General features: G+C 41.6%; 1 protein-coding gene across 1 annotated transcript in view; it reads left to right on the forward strand.

The window, feature by feature from the left end:
- Positions 1 to 10,526, forward strand: part of LOC121548670 (actin-related protein 10) — a 33,176-nt gene extending 22,650 nt beyond the window's left edge. Inside the window, exons 10-12 of the mRNA XM_041860191.2 lie at positions 6,559 to 6,640; positions 8,939 to 9,140; positions 9,364 to 10,526. Coding sequence (XP_041716125.2) covers positions 6,559 to 6,640; positions 8,939 to 9,140; positions 9,364 to 9,545 — 466 coding nt within the window. The 3' untranslated portion in view covers positions 9,546 to 10,526. The remainder of the gene's footprint in view (positions 1 to 6,558; positions 6,641 to 8,938; positions 9,141 to 9,363) is intronic.
- The last annotated feature ends 8,669 nt before the right edge of the window (positions 10,527 to 19,195 follow it).

Below are 19,195 nucleotides of genomic sequence, written 5' to 3' on the forward strand. Positions count from 1 at the left end.
CCTGTGTAGTTCTGGGCTGATTCCTCACCGTTCTCATGATCATTGCAACTCCACGAGGTGAGATCTTGCATGAAGCCCCAGGCCGAGGGAGATTGACAGTACTTTTGTGTTTCTTCCATTTGCGAATAATCGCACCAACTGTTTTCACCTTCTCACCAAGCTGCTTGGCGATGGTCTTGTAGCCCATTCCAGCCTTGTGTAGGTCTACAATCTTGTCCCTGACATCCTTGGAGAGCTCTTTGGTCTTGGCCATGGTGGAGAGTTTAGAATCTGATTGATTGATTGCTTCTGTGGACAGGTGTCTTTTATACAGGTAACAAGCTGAGATTAGGAGCACTCCCTTTAAGAGTGTGCTCCTAATCTCAGCTCGTTACCTGTATAAAAGACACCTGGGAGCCAGAAATTTTTCTGATTGAGAGGGGGTCAAATACTTATTTCCCTCATTAAAATGCAAATCAATTTATAACATTTTTGACATGCGTTTTTCTGGATTTTGTTGTTGTTATTCTGTCTCTCACTGTTCAAATAAACCTACCATTAAAATGATAGACTGATCATTTCTTTGTCAGTGGGCAAACGTACAAAATCAGCAGGGGATCAAATACTTTTTTACCTCACTGTATCACTGAGCACTGTCAGGGCTATTATTAAAAAATAAAAAAGATATGGAACAGTTGAAAACCTCACGGGTAGAGGACGCAAATGCATTTTGCCCCCCAGGATAGGGAGGAGGATGGTGAGAGAAGCAACAAAATCCCCATGAATCACTGTGAAAGATTTGCAGGCCTTGACAGCATCTTGGGGTCACCAGGTTTCAAAAAGCACCATCAGATGCCACCTCCACAACCACAGGCTCTTTGGAAGGTTTGCCAGAAGAAAGCCCTTTCTGACCCCAAGACACAGACGCAAGTGCTTGGAGTTTGCGGAACGTCGTTAAAATTATGACTGGAAGAAGGTTCTCTGGTCAGATGAGACCAAAATTGAATGTTTTTGTCAGATACAGCATCAGCATGTTTGGCGTCGAAACAGAGATGCATACAAGGAGAGGCACCTCATACCCACGGTGAAATATGGTGGTGGGTCAGTGATGTTTTGGGGCAGTTTTAATTCCAGACGTCCAGGGGCACTGGTTAAGATTGATGGCATAATGAATTCCACCAAGTATCAGGCACTTTTGGCTGACAATCTGGTTGCCTCTGCCAGAAGGCTGGGACTTGGCCGTAGGTGGACTTTCCAACAAGACAATGACCCAAAACATACCTCAAGATCCACACAGAAATGGTTCTGTGACAACAAAATCAATGTTCTGCCATGGCCATCTCAGTCGCCGGACCTCAATCCAATCGAAAATCTGCGGGCTGAGTTGAAGAGGGCAGTTCATAAGCGCAAACCCAAGAATGTGAAGGATCTTGAAAGGATCTGCATAGAGCAGGGGTGTCAAACGTCCGGCCCGCGGGCCGGATCAGGCCCGCAAACGGGTTTAATCCGGCCCACGAGATGATTTTGAAAAAAATAAAAATAATAATAATATTAATAATTTTGTAAAGTATAAAAATGCGCTGCAATTTTTCAATAAAATAAACTGCTGTTCCAATTGCGTCCACTGGATGGCGCAATAGCAATTGTGTTAAGCAAGCAAACTGTTTATACCGGGGCAGAGCAAGTAGGTCAAGCACGTGCAGCCAATGAGCTACTTTGTTTTGCCCGCGATATTTATTACGGCTTCTACTTTTAACATTATGTGCTTTGGCACCCTCATTGCCCCAATATGTCTCTGTCAAAAAAGAGAAAAGTGGACGCAGAGTGCAGAGTGTTCCAAGAAAAATGGTCATCCTATTTATTCACGGAATTGAATGGGAAAGCTGTATGTTTGGTGTGTTCAGAGCATGTTGCAGTGCTGAAAGAATATAACCTTCAGCCGCCACTATGTGAGTCTTCATGCCGACAAATATGACAACTTTCAAGGACAGCGGAGATGAGAGAAGGTGAATGAACTGTTGGCGGGTCTGAAGAAACAGCAGTCTGTGTTTACTCACAGCCGAGACATCAGTGACGCTGCAGTGAAAGCTAGCTACCTCATTGCTAATGAAATCTCAGTGGCTTCAAAACCATTTAGTGAGGGTGAATTTGTAAAAACATGCATGATGAAGGCAGCGGAGATTGTGTGCCCTGAAAAGCGGCAGGCTTTTGCAAATATCAGCCTGACAAGAAACACAGTTGCAGACAGGATTTCCGATCTTTCAGTGGATTTGGACAGCCAGTTGAAGCAAAAAAGTAAAGTCATTTATTGCGTTTTCGGTTGCAATTGATGAAAGCACGGACATTACAGATGTTGCACAACTGGCCATTTTCATCCGCGGAGTTGATGACACATTGACCGTCACCGAGGAGTTCGTGGAGTTGGTGCCGATGACAGATACAACGACAGCAGCTGATATTTTTACCGCACTCGTCGGGCGCGCTGGACAGGGTCGGAGTGGACTGGTCCCGCGCTGTCAGCCTGGCTACAGATGGTGCGCCCTCATTGATCGGGAAAAAAGCAGGCGTTGTGACAAAGTTCAGAGAGAAAGTGCAATCTGCAAATGGAGGACGTGATTTTTGACTTTTCACTGTATTTTGCACCAGGAGGCTTTGTGTTGCAAGTCATTAAAGATGGATAACGTCATGAAGGTGGTCATCCAAACTGTTAATTTCATCCGATCCAGAAGCCTGAATCACCGTCAGTTTGACAGCCTTCTCAGAGAGAAAGACCACATCTATGGCCTGCCATACCACACTGAGGTAAGATGGTTATGCCGAGGTGCTGTGCTGAGGCGTTTCTTTGATTTACGAGAAGAAATTGAACAGTTCATGGAAGAAAAGGGCAAACCAGTGTTAGAATTTCATTCCGCAGAATGGATGCAGGACCTTGCATTTATGGTGGATGTTACAGAGCACCTGAATAACTTGAACAAACAGCTGCAAGGGCGCAACAAAGTTGTCACGCAGTATTATGACAGCATACGTTCTTTCAAGTTGAAGCTGTCATTGTGGGAGACGCAACTTGCCGGTGGTGATGCAGCTCACTTCCCCTGTCTGAAAAATGTGTGCGCGACCCAACATGTGGCAGACATGAAGCGGTTCAAAGATAAAATAACGGGACTGTTACGGGAGTTTGAGCAACGCTTTCAGATGTATGTTTATATGTTTTTATGTTGATGTGCTATTGTTTTTAATTGTTTTTATTTTATTTGTATATTTAACCTATTCTTGACTCTGTGGTTCTTGCACTTGTTTGGGGAACAGGATTTCATTATTTTTATCTACATTTCTGCCTGAGAAATGACACCCTGATATAGTTCTGTGATCTGTGATATACTTCTGTGAATCACTGAGCCATTGTGTGTTTGTGTGTTCTTTGTCCTCAGAACTTTCAAATAACTTGAGGTGTTTTATGATTAATAGTGATGTTGTGCTTTTGGACACTGTCCTCAGGCTCCAGCTTTATGTTTATATGTTTTTATGTTGATGTGCAATTGTTTTTAATTGATTTTATTGTATTTGTATATTTAACCTATTCTTGACTCTGTGGTTCTTGCACTTGTTTGGGGAACAGGATTTCATTATGTTTATCTACATTTCTGCCTGAGAAATGACACCCTGATATAGTTCTGTGATCTGTGAAACAGTTCTGTTAATCACTGAGGCATTGTGTGTTTGTGTGTTCTTTTTCTTTAGAATTTTCAAATAAACTTGACGTGTTTTATGATTAATAGTGATGTTGTGCTTGTACTATTTTGGACACACTGTCCTCAGGCTCCAGCTTTATGTTGTATGTTGATCGTATTAAAACAAAAAAAACAATCTGAAGTTGTTGTTTTTAAGTTATATATACCATGATTTTTCCGGTCCGGCCCACTTGGGAATAGATTTTCCTCCATGTGGCCCCTGAGCTAAAATGAGTTTGACACCCCTGGCATAGAGGAATGGTCCAGAATCCCTCCAAATGTATTCCTTAACTTTGTCAAACATTACAGGAAAAGACTACATGCTGTTATCCTTGCCAGAGATGTGGTCCTCTGTAGCTCAATTGGTAGAGCATGGCGCTTGTAACGCCAGGGTAGTGGGTTCGATCCCCGGGACCACCCATACGTAAAAATGTATGCACACATGACTGTAAGTCGCTTTGGATAAAAGCGTCTGCTAAATGGCAAAAAAAGAAAGAAAAAGATGGTTGCACTAAGTACTAAATAAGGAGTGCCAATAATTATGAAACCTTGATTTTGGTGACATTTATTTTGTATTAAATAATTGTATGATTTTGGTTGGTTCTATTGAAACATTAATAAAGTACAGTATTTCTCACATGTTGGTATTTTGAGTTTATCTCTATAATTATATTGTATATATTTTTTAAGTATTGTTTGTGCATTGCCAGTCAGGAGTGCCAGTAATTCTGGAGCCCACTATGTATGTATGTATGTATGTATGTATGTATGTATGTATGTATGTATGTATGTATGTATGTATGTATGTATGTATGTAATGTATGTAATGTATGTAATGTATGTAATGTATGTATGTATGTATGTATGTATGTATGTATACAGTGCTATGAAAAAGTATTTGCCCCCTTTCTAATTTTCTCTACTTTTGCATATTTGTGATACGGAATGTTATCAGATCTTCAACCAAAACCTAATATTAGATAAAGGGAACATAAGTGAACAAATAACACAACAATTACATATTTATTTCATAAACAAAGTTATGCAACACCCCCTTATAATTGCCCCCTTACACTCAATAACTGGTTGTGCCACCTTTAGCTGCAATGACTCCAACCAAATGCTTCCTGTAGTTGTTGATCAGTCTCTCACGTCGCTGTGGAGGAATTTTGGCCCACTCTTCCATGCAGAACTGCTTTAACTCAGTGACGTGTGGGTTTTCAAGCATGAACTGCTCGTTTCAAGTCCTGCCACAACATCTCAATTGGGATTAGGTCTGGACTTTGACTAGGCCATTCCAAAACTTCCAATTTGTTGCTTTTTAGCCATTTTCATGTAGACTTGATTGTGTGTTTTGGATCATTGTCTTGCTGCATGACCCAGCTGCACTTCAGCTTCAGCTCACAGACGGATGGTCTGACATTCTCCTGTAGAATTTTATGATACAGAGCAGAATTCATGGTTCCTTCTATTAAGGCAAGTCGTCCAGGTCCTGAGGCAGCAAAGCATCCCCAAACCATCACACCATCACCACAATGCTTGACCTTTGGTATGATGTTCTTACTGTGGAATGCAGTGTTTGGTTTTCGCCAGGCATAATGGGACCCATCTCGCCCAAAAAGTTGACTCAAGTTTGCCAAAAAGCACCTGGATGATCATCAAGACTCTTGGAAGAACGTTCTATGGACAGATGATTCAAAAGTATAACTTTTTGGATGACATGGTTCCAGTAATGCCTGGCGAAAACCAAACTCTGCATTCCACAGTAAGAACATCATACCAAAGGTCAAGCATGGTGGTGGTGGTGTGATGGTTTGGGGATGCTTTGCTGCCTCAGGACCTGGACGACTTGCCTTAATAGAAGGAACCATGAATTCTGCTCTGTATCAGAGAATTCTACAGGAGAATGTCAGACCATCCATCTGTGAGCTGAAGCTGAAGCGCAGCTGGGTCATGCAGCAAGAAAATGATCCAAAACACACAATCAAGTCTACATGAAAATGGCTAAAAAGCTAAACAAATTGGAAGTTTTGGAATGGCCTAGTCAAAGTCCAGACCTAATCCCAATTGAGATGTTGTGGCAGGACTTGAAACGAGCAGTTCATGCTTGAAAACCCACACGTCACTGAGTTAAAGCAGTTCTGCATGGAAGAGTGGGCCAAAATTCCTCCACAGCGACGTGAGAGACTGATCAACAACTACAGGAAGCATTTGGTTGGAGTCATTGCAGCTAAAGGTGGCACAACCAGTTATTGAGTGTAAGGGGGCAATTACTTTTTCACACAGGGGAATTGGGTGTTGCATAACTTTGTTTATGAAATAAATATGTAATTGTTGTGTTATTTGTTCCCTTTATCTAATATTAGGTTTTGGTTGAAGATCTGATAACATTCCGTATCACAAATATGCAAAAGTAGAGAAAATTAGAAAAGGGGCAAATACTTTTTCATAGCACTGTATATCAACTGAAATGTGATACAATTACAAAACACAGCAAATGGGTTGTGTTTTCTGATATAATCTCTGTTCATTTCATTAATGCCCAGAACATTTCAAACCTAGATATTTGGTTCTGTGTCTCCTCTTTTAATATCTGGGTCACCTTCTTCTATTATTGAATCTGGGTTGTCTCTGCAAGGTTTTCATCATTAATCATGTCTGTCTGTGTGCTCTTCTCAGGGGCGGCTAATGACACTACAATGGCCCCTTGGGGCCACAAAAAAGTGTATTAAATTAAATTGAATTGAAATGAGGGCTGTGGTTTTGCAAAGACTTATTGCAGGGACTCTTGGTTGATGTGTTGGTTCTGTATTTTAGGGACTCTGAGTGACGTGTGGGTTGTGTTTTGCAGGGACTCAGTGATGGAGATGCTGTTTGAGCAGGACAATGAGGAGAAGAGTGTGGCCACTCTAGTGCTTGACACTCTGGTCAAGGTAACATTAATTTTCATCATTGAAAAATACCATGTATTAATCTGTGGTTTCTTTCTTTCTGCTCAAACCGCAAGAGATGAGATGATGCCAAAATGGGTACAGAATTCAAAAGTTGCAGCTCTCTCTCTTTGTCAGTAATTACTGGACGATGTTGTTTCGTTCGCCAACGACCTTTCATCAGACATCTGCGTCTTCTAATTAAAATTGTCAGCTATTTCATAATTCCTTCCTTCCTTTTTTTCAATTTTGTGATGACGAACGCATTCCACCGACACGTACGAGGAGAGACTTTAACCCTGTTACCATAGCAACAGTCCCAGCCTCCCGGGACTCTCCAGTTCGCTGAGGTGAAATCAGCTTGGTTCTTTCTCGAGTTGCCTGAAGACCCGACGTTGAATTGTATAGAATTCTACGTCGGGCAGAAATTAGCATTTGGATCAGGAAAGTTTCCTCTCACGAACTCTACAAGCCAGAATGCTGAATAAAATTATACTTTACTGGTTGTCCGTGTGGTTGGTCCTTTTGCAGGTAGGAATGTGAGACAAAATATCCACAGAGTAGTGTTATCAACCCGACCTTCAGTATGCTGGTCTGCATATCGTTTGTATTTCTGTTTTTTATTTTCAATACTGATGCAATTCGCACGTGACAAACACTTGCCTAACCGAACGGCAAACACTTCCAGCTGATTGCAAAAAAAAAGTGCTTCGGTCGACTACATTCGGCTATTGTTTAGACATTGTGCATCACGTGCAATGCGTCAGCATATTGAATATACAAGTAACAGGACCTACCGGCACCGCAGAAAGTCGGGTAAACAACAATTTCCTGTGGATACCCCATCTCCACCTTCTACCGCCAAAATGACCAACCGCATGTACAGCCGGTAAAGTAAGTGTAAATATAATTTTATTCAACATTCTGCCTTGTAGACACTATTGCATCTTTTTTACATGGATTTTTTTCAGACTGATATCCATGGGAACAGTGTGATGTTTAGGCAACTTCTCAAGAAGTCGGATCAGACCAACGACAGACCAATCATCTCAATAGGCAGAGCAGCCTCCATTACTCTTCCTGCATGTTTTTTGCTTGTGCTGCACTCTGTAAGCACAGTACCATAAGCACTCATTGGTTTCCATGGACTAGTCTGACAGGCAGTGCAGTAAGCTTGTAAACAGTCCACTTCTCTACAGTGTAGGGTCGGTCAATGAGGGACGGTTGAGCTAACGTGCGCTAATGTGATTAGCATGACTGTTGTAAGTACCAGCAAACTTTCCAGAACATAGACATGTTTTATATGGGCAGAAAGCTGAAATTCTTGTTAATCTAACTGCACTGTAAATTTACAGTAGCTATTACAGTGAAAAAATACCATGCTATTGTTTGAGAAAAGTGCACAACAACAAAAAACGTATCACGGCAACTGGTTTGATACATTCACCTCCGAAGGTAAATAATGTACTTACATTCAGTAATCTTGCTCTGATTTGTCATCCTAAGGGTCCCAGATAACATGTAGCGTAGTTTTGTTTGATAAAATCCATTTTTATATTCAAATGTAGGAACTGGGTTCTACAGTTTGAACTGCTGTCTTTGGCTCCACACCCACCCCGCCCGGCCATCTAGATGTGTGAAAGTTAGTGTATAAGCTAATGATCCATCATGTAAGACATTCCTGGGAGTGTGTAAAATTACATTTTGTATTACGATATCATTTTTGTATGTTCTCTATAGTTATGTTCTTGAAAATGTATCAATTGACCAATTCGGCACATTTGGGCAGACTTGATACAAAATAGTCCAGTATTGCAATGCTTCACTGGGTCAATCTGGAACTTTGCGCACACACTTCTGCCATCTAGTGGCCAAAATCTAAATTGCGCCTAAACTGCAATATTATATTGTGGCCTTTCCCTTGCATTTCAAAGATGGAACAAAAAAATAAATAGAAAACACATGTTTTTGTTTGTATTATCTTTTACCAGATCTAATGTGTTATATTCTCCTATATTAATTTCACATTTCCACAAACTTCAAAGTGTTTCCTTTCAAATGGTATTCTACGTCATTTCCTTGCTTCAGGTCCTGAGCTATAGGCAGTTAGATTTGGGTATGTCATTTTAGGGTCCGATCCTTAAGAGGTTAAACCCTTATTTCTGTCCCATAGACAGTTTTAAGCAGTGTGGGAGTTTAAACCCAGCTTGCTGTTAAGCTTGTGAACAGTACATTTGAAAAAATAAGAAAGATGATTGATACATTTGCAACCATGTGTTTCTATCTGATGAACCCCCTCAGTGTCCCATCGACACTCGTAAGGTTCTATCTGAAAACCTGGTCATCATCGGGGGCACAGCCATGCTGCCTGGCTTCCTGCACCGGCTCCTGGCTGAGATACGCCTCCTGGTGGACAAACCCAAGTACCGCGACACCCTGGCCACCAAGAGCTTCAGGCTGCACAGTCCTCCAGCCAAACCCAACTGCACCGCATGGCTCGGAGGTGAGACCCAGATTAGTCTGATAACCGACCTTGTCCTTGGACACTGTAGAGCTGAATGGATCCGATGGATGTAGTAATACAGTAATGGCTTAGCTGCGACGTGAGGGGGGGAGATGCTACAACTAGTGGCCATGGGTTAGATCAACCTGCCCCTCCCCCATGACTGTAGGTATAAACCAGCTGTGAATAACCCTGTGTCTCCTGCTTTCCTCTCCCTGTGTAGGAGCGATCTTTGGAGCACTGCAAGACATCCTGGGTAGTCGCTCTGTGTCACGCGACTACTACAACCAGACAGGCCGTATCCCCGACTGGTGCTCTCTCAGCTCCCCGCCGCCAGAATCAGTCTATGATGCAGGGAAGACCCCCCCGCCACTCATGAAGAGAGCCTTCTCCACAGAGAAATAAACCACCAGACCAGACACTATTGTCTACTCCTGGTCTGCGTCTGCAGTGCCACACTATACCAAAAATAGTGCACCTACTTTGGGCCCTGTTCCAAAGTAGTGCACTGTATAGGGAAAATGGTGGCATTTTAGACATAGTCCACCCTAGGCACAACAAACACACCCCAGACATAACAACTTGAACCTACCAGACGTTATGGGTGTGTCTCAGTAGTCTATTGTGGCTTCCTCTCCTCATGCCCTTCCCCTCATCTGTAAGGCGAGGGAGCCACTTTAGACTATAGAGATGCACCCAGCATCTCAACCCCCAGATGGCTGTGGATTGTGGGGGTTGTAGTTTTAGTTCTATCAGTCTTTATGTGTCTGTTCTTGTTCTGAAAGACTCCTCCTGCCACACTGCCATCCAGACTGCTCACTCTATTGCTAAACTTGATATTTGATCTAAGGAGGGCACTGGTACAGTAGTCAGCATTTGAATTGAGAGTACTGTGCTGGGGTCAGGGGTCAGGGAGAGCAAGTTCTGGGTCTAGAGCTTTGTACACAAGGCAGTCTTGAACAGAGTTGTGGCCATGAGGCAGAAGTGTGGATTTGACTCGGTTTTCCAGTTGAACTGTTTTCCAGCTGAACTGAGGCTTTTCATGTTAAAACATACTCTTGAGCTGTATATAGAAAATGTCAGTAAGAAAATGTACTGCAGTTCAACCAGATACATTGTAGTTCAACTAAATAAATTGTAGTTAAAAAGATTTGTTTAATTGCAGGTCAGTTTTGAAGTTTGGCTCTGTCAAGTTTCTCTTTATGTAGTCCTTATGAATGCTACCCCTAGGCATTCATTTTCAGCTAATATGAAGTGTTTTATTTGCCATTTATTTATTTTTCTTTGCCATGTAAAACTAAGTAATATCAGTTTCAATCTCCCAAGAGCTTTTATCCTGTAATGCATAAACTCAAACAGCGCTAAATAAACATTCCCGCTGTTGCATCTTGTCGTTCCTTTCTTGTCTTTCATGAGACTTATTTCTCCAGAGCCCTTAAGTGATGTTTCACACAGATAATCCCACTACTAGAAAGCATACTGTAGAGTACACTGGATGAATAATGTTCACTCCATGAGACAGCAGTCAGAGGAGGATAGTTTGAAGATGGTTTATTGGTATTTCCCAGCCCCGTCACTTTCAAAGTAATGAACACCAGGCCAAAGTAATCACCATAAAAGTACCAGTTGTATCATGCTTATATGAAATAACAGGCTGAGCAGCACACGCAGATCTCTGAACTACCTGGGCTGAAGTAGTCTCTTCTCCGACACATGGTCACTGGCTGCTCTGGGGTGGAGTGCCATGAGTCTGACACATGAATTATCATGAAATAAAGAAAAGATGCCTGCTCACTAATGAATGCTCACGTTGTTTTATTGTGCAACACTTTGACACGAAAGTCTTCGTCATTTCGGGTCGAAACGTGAGCTTTGAGAAGTATGCCGGAATCTATTCTCTATTTCATTTGTTTCTTTTTTAAATCGGCACCTGCAAATCACTTCATACGTGTACACTACTTTTAAAACATTAATTATCATCCATTTCTGGCACGAATAAAGGACAGCACAGTCAGAACTGCAATACATGAAATGTGGCTGTATTTGATTCAAGGTCTTCTTTCCTCCTGGGGCCATATCAGCTTAGACACACACACACACAAACACACATTCCTGAATCCCACAATGACTTGTAATCATACAGCTGAGATCCCCATGTGCCTGTGATTGACTGTATCATTAAATCAACCCTGAATGAACCTGTATGATCTGGTCTGGTCCCAGTCTAGTGGATTTTGGATCCCATATGGACATTGGTAGGTAGGTCCGGCCGGCCGGGTAGGTAGGTAGGTCCGGCCAGGCAGGTAGGTAGGTCCGGCCGGCCAGGTAGGTTTTGAGCACAACATTTATCGCCCACAAGGAGGCGCCATAGTGAAATCAAAGTGTGTCTCAGAGGTCACATAAATCATAAACTGTTTAGGCTGTTGTTACTGTGTGACTGGTGTGGCATCATTACCCAAAATGCAGCTGGACTCAGAAGCTGGCAGAGACTGGGAAATCTGATATAGCTCAGACTCCGAGCAGTGTTGCCACCTTAGCGACTTTGTCGCTATATTTAGCGAGTTTTCAGACCCCTCTAGCGACACATTTTCAAAAAAGCGACTAGCGACAAATCTAGCGACTTTTTCTGGTGTTATTGGAGACTTTTGGAGACTGACGTGAAAGCACGTATCGTTCTTACTCTTCTCAATGAGCAGCGGGTGCTGCCGTGGGCCCCTGCCGTGGGCCCCACCCCCACCGTGGGCCCCACCCCCGTCCCACAGCACTCACAGGCGGCCCAGTCCTTGCACAGCAGTCCCTCCCAGCTGCAGTCAGAGCAGGAGATGTTCACCCCTCCGCGTCCAGACTGCAAATGAATCGCGCATGCGGGAAGCCGCCGCTGGCTGATCCCGCCCTGGCTTACATTGTAGGGTGTTTTGTACTCACTTTTTGTCTCTCCCACGACATTATTCCTCTCTCCTACAGCGTCCATCACAATTACAGTGGGGAGAACAAGTATTTGATACACTGCCGATTTTGCAGGTTTTCCTACTTACAAAGCATGTAGAGGTCTGTAATCAAAAATCCAGAAAATCACATTGTATGATTTTTAAGTAATTCATTTGCATTTTATTGCATGACATAAGTATTTGATCACCTACCAACCAGTAAGAATTCTGGCTCTCACAGACCTGTTAGTTTTTCTTTAAGAAGCCCTCCTGTTCTCCACCTGTATTAACTGCACCTGTTTGAACTCGTTACCTGTATAAAAGACACCTGTCCACACACTCAATCAAACAGACTCCAACCTCTCCACAATGGCCAAGACCAGAGCGCTGTGTAAGGACATCAGGGTTAAAATTGTAGACATGCACAAGGCTGGGATGGGCTACAGGACAATAGGCAAGCAGCTTGGTGAGAAGGCAAAAACTGTTGGCGCAATTATTAGAAAATGGAAGAAGTTCAAGATGACGGTCAATCTCCCTCGGTCTGGGGCTCCATGCAAGATCTCACCTTGTGGGGCATCAATGATCATGAGTAAGGTGAGGGATCAGCCCAGAACTACACGGCAGGACCTGGTCAATGACCTGAAGAGAGCTGGGACCACAGTCTCAAAGAAAACCATTAGTAACACACTACGCCGTCTTGGATTAAAATCCTGCAGCGCACGCAAGGTCCCCCTGCTCAAGCCAGCGCATGTCCAGGCCCGTCTGAAGTTTGCCAATGACCATCTGGATGATCCAGAGGAGGAATGGGAGAAGGTCATGTGGTCTGATGAGACAAAAATAGAGCTTTTTGGGTCGTTGCTGGGTCTTCCAGCATGACAACGACCCGAAACACACAGCCAGGGCAACTAAGGAGTGGCTCCGTAAGAAGCATCTCAAGGTTCTGGAGTGGCCTAGCCAGTCTCCAGACCTGAACCCAATAGAAAATCTTTGGAGGGAGCTGAAAGTCCGTATTGCCCAGCGACAGCCCCAGAACCTGAAGGATCTGGAGAAGGTCTGTATGGAGGAGTGGGCCAAAATCCCTGCTGCAGTGTGTGCAAACCTGATCAAGACCTACAGGAAACGTATGATCTCTGTAATTGCAAACAAAGGTTTCTGTACCAAATATTAAGTTCTGCTTTTCTGATGTATCAAATACTTATGTCATGCAATAAAATGCAAATTAATTACTTAAAAATCATACAATGTGATTTTCTGGATTTTTGTTTTAGATTCCGTCTCTCACAGTTGAAGTGTACCTATGATAAAAATGACAGACCTCTACATGCTTTGTAAGTAGGAAAACCTGCAAAATCGGCAGTGTATCAAATACTTGTTCTCCCCACTGTATGTCACTATCAAGGGACAACAGGGAACATGTGTTGTGTAAATGGTCAAGCAATTTTGTCATCTTGGGATAATGTTATGATTCTGCTTTACTCCTTCATAAACATTGTTTTAATAGCCTACTCCTTGAAAACATGCACTCAGAAAGAATGATATGCTATCAATCATTCAATTACTTTTAATACAGCAAAACTAGCACATAAAATAATTGTAAGGGTCTTTATTGTATGTAATTTGTTCCAAATACTGGGCTCTCTGTAAAGGTTTCTGCATAAATGCTTCACATTTATATATCTCCAATTTCTTCTCTGGCCCCAAGATGTGACTCCCATTACCACTGAGAGTCACATTTAGAGCTATTTTTTCTAATACTGTAACTTTTTGTCATCACACAGTAAATTCACCATTAGGGAGATAGTAAACTAGAGTTAATCCTCTCCTATAGCTCATACTGAAGAGGCTCCAATGAACTATTCAGGTTCATCATGCAAGCAGCTCATTCCAGCATAACTATCAAGGTAGTTACAGTATTTAGCCTACAAATGTATTAGCAACGCATTGAACAGGTACTGAGGGGTCACCACCTGCATGGAGCTCGTGAGGTTTTCTGGGAAATGTAGTTTACGTTGACAGGTTTAATAGTTTATACAGGGATGTTGAAATTGCACCTGGTGTATTCTACTATTCTTACTCTCAATAGTAAGTTGAGACTAGTGTTTAAACAGTTTATGACTTTGTTGATGTTTGCAAATGGTGTGTTAGAGGAAGTCTGTTAGGTGGCCTCCTGGGATTGGTTTATGGGAAAACACCCATATTATGTTACATAGAGCATAGGATATAAATACCACGGTTAAAACAAAGGAGGAGAGAACAACATATTATTTTGAGTCCGTTGTTCTCCAGATGCCTGCAGATGTCTGTAAATTTACGCTGAAATCTTGTGATATAAATAAACCTTTATAATCAAAGTACAGTATAAGCGGACTCCTTGGTCTCACAGCATAATTGGCATCATTATTTAGATACCACAGAATGGCGACGAGGAACATTTGGGGCGTGATGCGTCTCTCCAGTGTTCCATTCATGAGCTGCGAAGTGACTCCCGCTCAAGACGCCGGCTCATAAGGTGAGATTTCTCACAATTTTGTGCGCTGGTTGGTTCGCTTGCTTATGTAGGTGTGTGCGCTGGAGACATGTACCGTTTAAAAGACTTATGTGTGCAATTTTGCTGTTATTTGCTGTGGGATAGGAGTCCGTTCTAAATTTCTAAATTTGTTTGCGCTGGTAACAACGCAAACAGGGGGGAGTGTCTATAACTATTGAAGTATAGAATGAAGGAATAAGGCCAAGGAAAAATGTATACAAAGTAGGACATTGCGAATCTATGTTAAGCCCTCTAACGAGGCGATCATTAGGATGGGCCGAAAAATCCCGGGGACTTGGGGTTGTGGTATATATATATTCGGTTGCAAGTTACCGCTCAACTTATAGTTGACGAACTATATGTTTGATGTAACCGCTCATTGGATGTCCGCGAACTCGTGGTAGCATAAATTTAGGAACAAGGAAAAATACGGCGCAATGGAGGTAGAATACTGCCTTAGAGGTCCGTAGGAACGGAAAAAAGCCTCTTAAACTGTGTGTGTGTGTGTGTGTGTGTGTGGGAGAGAAAAATAATAAAATATAGACGTCTCTGTTGTGTTTAAACTGTGTGTCGACTCATGTTAGGATAAGATTTATGTTAGAGATATATACATATATATGTTTTGGTTGAGGATAGGGTTTTTTGTTTTTATAAGGAAATATGTAAGTTAAAGTTAAAAAATCTTATGAGTCTGCATTGGTGAGAACGTTAATAATTGTTAACTATATATGAGCCCCCTGGAAGGACGTTAAGGTTAAAAATCTTATGAGTCTCTATAAAAAGAGAACGTTTACTAACTATTAGAATATCATGAGCCTACAGGGAGGAGTTTTAACAGTGTATAGAGATGTTTTGTAATGGATAAGAAAATAACTATAAATCTGCAGATTAGGATAAGTGAAGTTAAGAAACTTCAAAGTTGGATTTGTGTTCCATGTTTTGTGTTGGTTTGTGAGCTCTGTTAAGTGTTACTGTTTGCCTCATGAAGAACGGAGGTAAAGTTGGTCTGTCTACTTTCTGTTGTTTAGCTGGGTGAGAGCTCCATCCACTCTGAAATCGCATTGGTGAATGAACTACGCATGCGTGGGATTTTATGAGTTTAGAGTTACGTAGAGCAAATATGCCACTCCCCTGCCTGCACTGAGCTGCTGGGAGACGCAGACTCAGAGCAGACAGAGAAGAAAGGAGAGATTTAGACACTAATAGTGTATTCTGTTTGTTAAATCGGCTGTTGTTTAACGATGAAACTATTTGCTTGAGACCTATCGAATTGATAAACTAGAGATATGTTGACGGATTAAAAATAAATAAAATAAAATGTTCTTGAGCTATCTATAAATATTCCTGAGTTAAGTTGTTTGCTTATTTCTTAGCGCGAATGTGAACAGAGGAATATTGAATGGTTGGAATAACTCAGTGAGTGCATAAAATACTAAATTATTGTCTGTTCTTTGTTCTTCTGTCATATGAGAGACGAGAAGGAGGAGACAGAGAGAGAGAGAGGAGGTGCTGACAAGTACATCACGTGACAGGGTGTGCTGCAACGGATCCAGTCAAATTAAAGCCAGTACTGTTCTATTTACAAAACTTACCTTCCCATACAGGATATTTTGTGTGCCTAGCATATTTCATGTTGTGACAATTTGACAGGGACTTGGCAACAGACTGATCAATTGATGTAATTGCATATTGGAGTTTTGTGCATAAGTTGGTTTGATTAGAGTTGTGTTGGAAATCGAGTACTGACATTATTCTGTAAAATTAAGGTCATTGGGTGCTTATTAAGCAATTGGTTTGTGAGTGCTGTAGTGTTGCTGGATTATAGGTCTTTATTTTTTGGATTGCTCTGAAGTTGACTACTTTCATTTACTTTTCCTGATCGGATGTGGTAAGATTGCCACTAATTAATAAATTGGTAAAATTAAATAAAAAAATAAAAAGATAAAAACATTATACATATATTGATTGATTAATTAATTAATTAATTAATTGTTTAATAAAAAAATAAAAAAACATAAGCTATATAGTCTAAAATAATAAAATAATTCACAATAAAGGAATATAAAAGAGTAGTTACAATGGGGAAAAAGGACATCAAAACTATTAAAGTAATTACTCCTGTTGATGTAGTACAAAATAGTAATCCTCTAGTTAATGGTATTGCAAGGTTATCTGGAAAATGGAATAAACGTTGGCCTGACATTGAACAACCATGGCCAGTGGAAGGGACTCTTAACCCTGACGTCATCAACATAATGAAAGTGCTTCTGTCAATTTATAAGGCAGATCAAAAGAAGGGGAAAAAAAGGGAACAACGTAAAGAAAAGAGACAAAGAGAGCTGGGTGTTAAGCTGTTTGAAAATGAAGGACAAAAACTGATGAAAGATACCAACGATAAAAGAAACAAAGGTATAGAGAAAATGGTAAAAGAAGAGAAGGTGACAGAAAAACTAATGACAGAAGTCAGTACACCTTTCTCACATACGGATTCAGCAAAAAGACCCCCACCTTATGAGAAAGAAGTAGAGTTTAAGGACGTCTATCCTCAGCTTCCAGTGATCATTCAGGAGGGTGATTATTGCATCAGAGATGACGATGAACGAATAATAGAGAGAGGACAAGCAGAAACGGCCATAAAGATGAATCCAAACTCCAAAATTAAGAAGAAAACGAGACGTCTGGAAACTAAGGGTGGAGTGAGGTTCAGGAGGATGGAACTTGAAGATGATGATGATGATGATCAGAGTGATTCAGAAGAGATCATGGGTGGATATGACCCTGTGATCAGACGGAGGTTGGCCAGAGCGGAAAGAAGGGGTGATGGATGTTTGAAGAAGAAGAATACAAGATATTCTAGTTCTGATGAAAACGAAGATGAAGACAGCGATAAAGATCTGGAGATTAAAGGTGCTTCATATTCAAGAGGATTTTATCCTACAATGACTAGCACAGAATAAATAGAAAGAGATATAGATCGATGCGTATCATGCCTGGATAAAGCGAATAATTTAGAAGAAGTAAGAGAACTGGAACAACAACTCAAGAAGCTGAAGATACAGAGGAAAAAACTGCTGAGAAAAGGATCCCAAGAATTGGAGAAAAAGTATACATTAAGGCCAAGGAAAGAGGGCACCAGTAAGAAGATGATGCCAGTGATCATTCGAGGACAAAACCTATAATATAAGCCTTTGCAAAATACCGATATGTCAGATATACTTGAGAAGCTGCCTACTCTTCAAGATGGAGCATATCCTTGGATTTCAAAATTGGAAGAAAGTACGGTGGGAACACAGTCAGCCATATGAGACATTAAGAGACTTTTGACTAATCTCCTTGGGATTCCAGATATGGAAGAAATATTTCAGAGAGCTGGACTCAATAGATATGTGGGGACTGCAGTGAATGACCCTGAATTGTTGGCTGCAAGTAGAAATCGGCTGTGGAGAGCACTGAAAGATACGTTTCCAACAAATGTGCATCCTGACAACATTCAGATTGACCCACTAGGACAACAAGAAAATCAGAGAGCCTATGTGTCAAGAGTGCATCAAGTATGGAGAAATATTACCGGAAATGATCCAGATGTGAGTCAAATTGAGCAGTCAATTTTGAGAGCTAAACTGCAGATGGGACTGCCCTCACCAGTAAGGAGCAAACTGGCAGAGGTGGTTGGACTTGGAAGCATGACAAAAGGCGTCTATACAGATCATATAGCCCATCAAGTGGATCTGTACAGGAAAAAGGAACACAACCAGAAAGAACAGGATGGTCACTTTGCCCGTGAGTGCAATGGGCCAGGAGGAAACATCAGAGGGAATTTCAGAGGAAGATACAGGGGTCAGTCAAGATCATCTGGAGGACCGGTGAACCCCTATAGGGGCCCGGAGCAAGGATTCTAGGGGTGCCCAGAAGATCCGAAAGGGGGGTGTCAGCTGGTAGCATCAGGACCGGAAAAAGATCCAACAATTGAGGTGAAAATAAACAACCGACCATTGGAAGTGATGGCGGATAGCGGAGCTGCTTTTACCTGCGTTCGGCCTGAAGAGGCTACACATCTCCCTATGTCCAATCAACTAATTAGGACAATCGGATTCGAGGGAGTAAAACAGCTGATTCCTCTTACGGAACCAATTGAGCTCTGTTATAAAAATCAGAAAATTACAATACCCATACTGGTATCAGAACATACACCTATTGCATTGTTGGGAAGAGATGCATTGTGTAAGTTGAACTGTACAATAAGATGTACACCAGACGGCTGTCTGGTAGAAGTGCCAAAGGAAAAGGTTTACCAATTGTTGATGATGACAGAGATGGATTCGTCTTCAGTATTCTGGATTGGAAATCTCAGTGAAGATTTTTTGAAGCAGGCTAAGATATGGGAGAAATGTATTGTGGCAAATATGCCAGATGCGAGGCTTCCGGAATATCCATTTCATTGTACGCTCAAGTATTTAAAGAATGCTGCCCAATCGAACTCAGGGGAATGGTTGAGTCATCAACCAAAGAAAGTTCAACTCAGTTCATGTTGCATTATTTTAGGACTACAAGGAGCAGCTATGAAGATAAACACAGACAATTATCTGAATAAAGAATTTGAG

This window comes from Coregonus clupeaformis, chromosome 33 (assembly GCF_020615455.1).
Source record: "Coregonus clupeaformis isolate EN_2021a chromosome 33, ASM2061545v1, whole genome shotgun sequence".
Classification (NCBI taxonomy): Eukaryota; Metazoa; Chordata; class Actinopteri; order Salmoniformes; family Salmonidae; genus Coregonus; species Coregonus clupeaformis.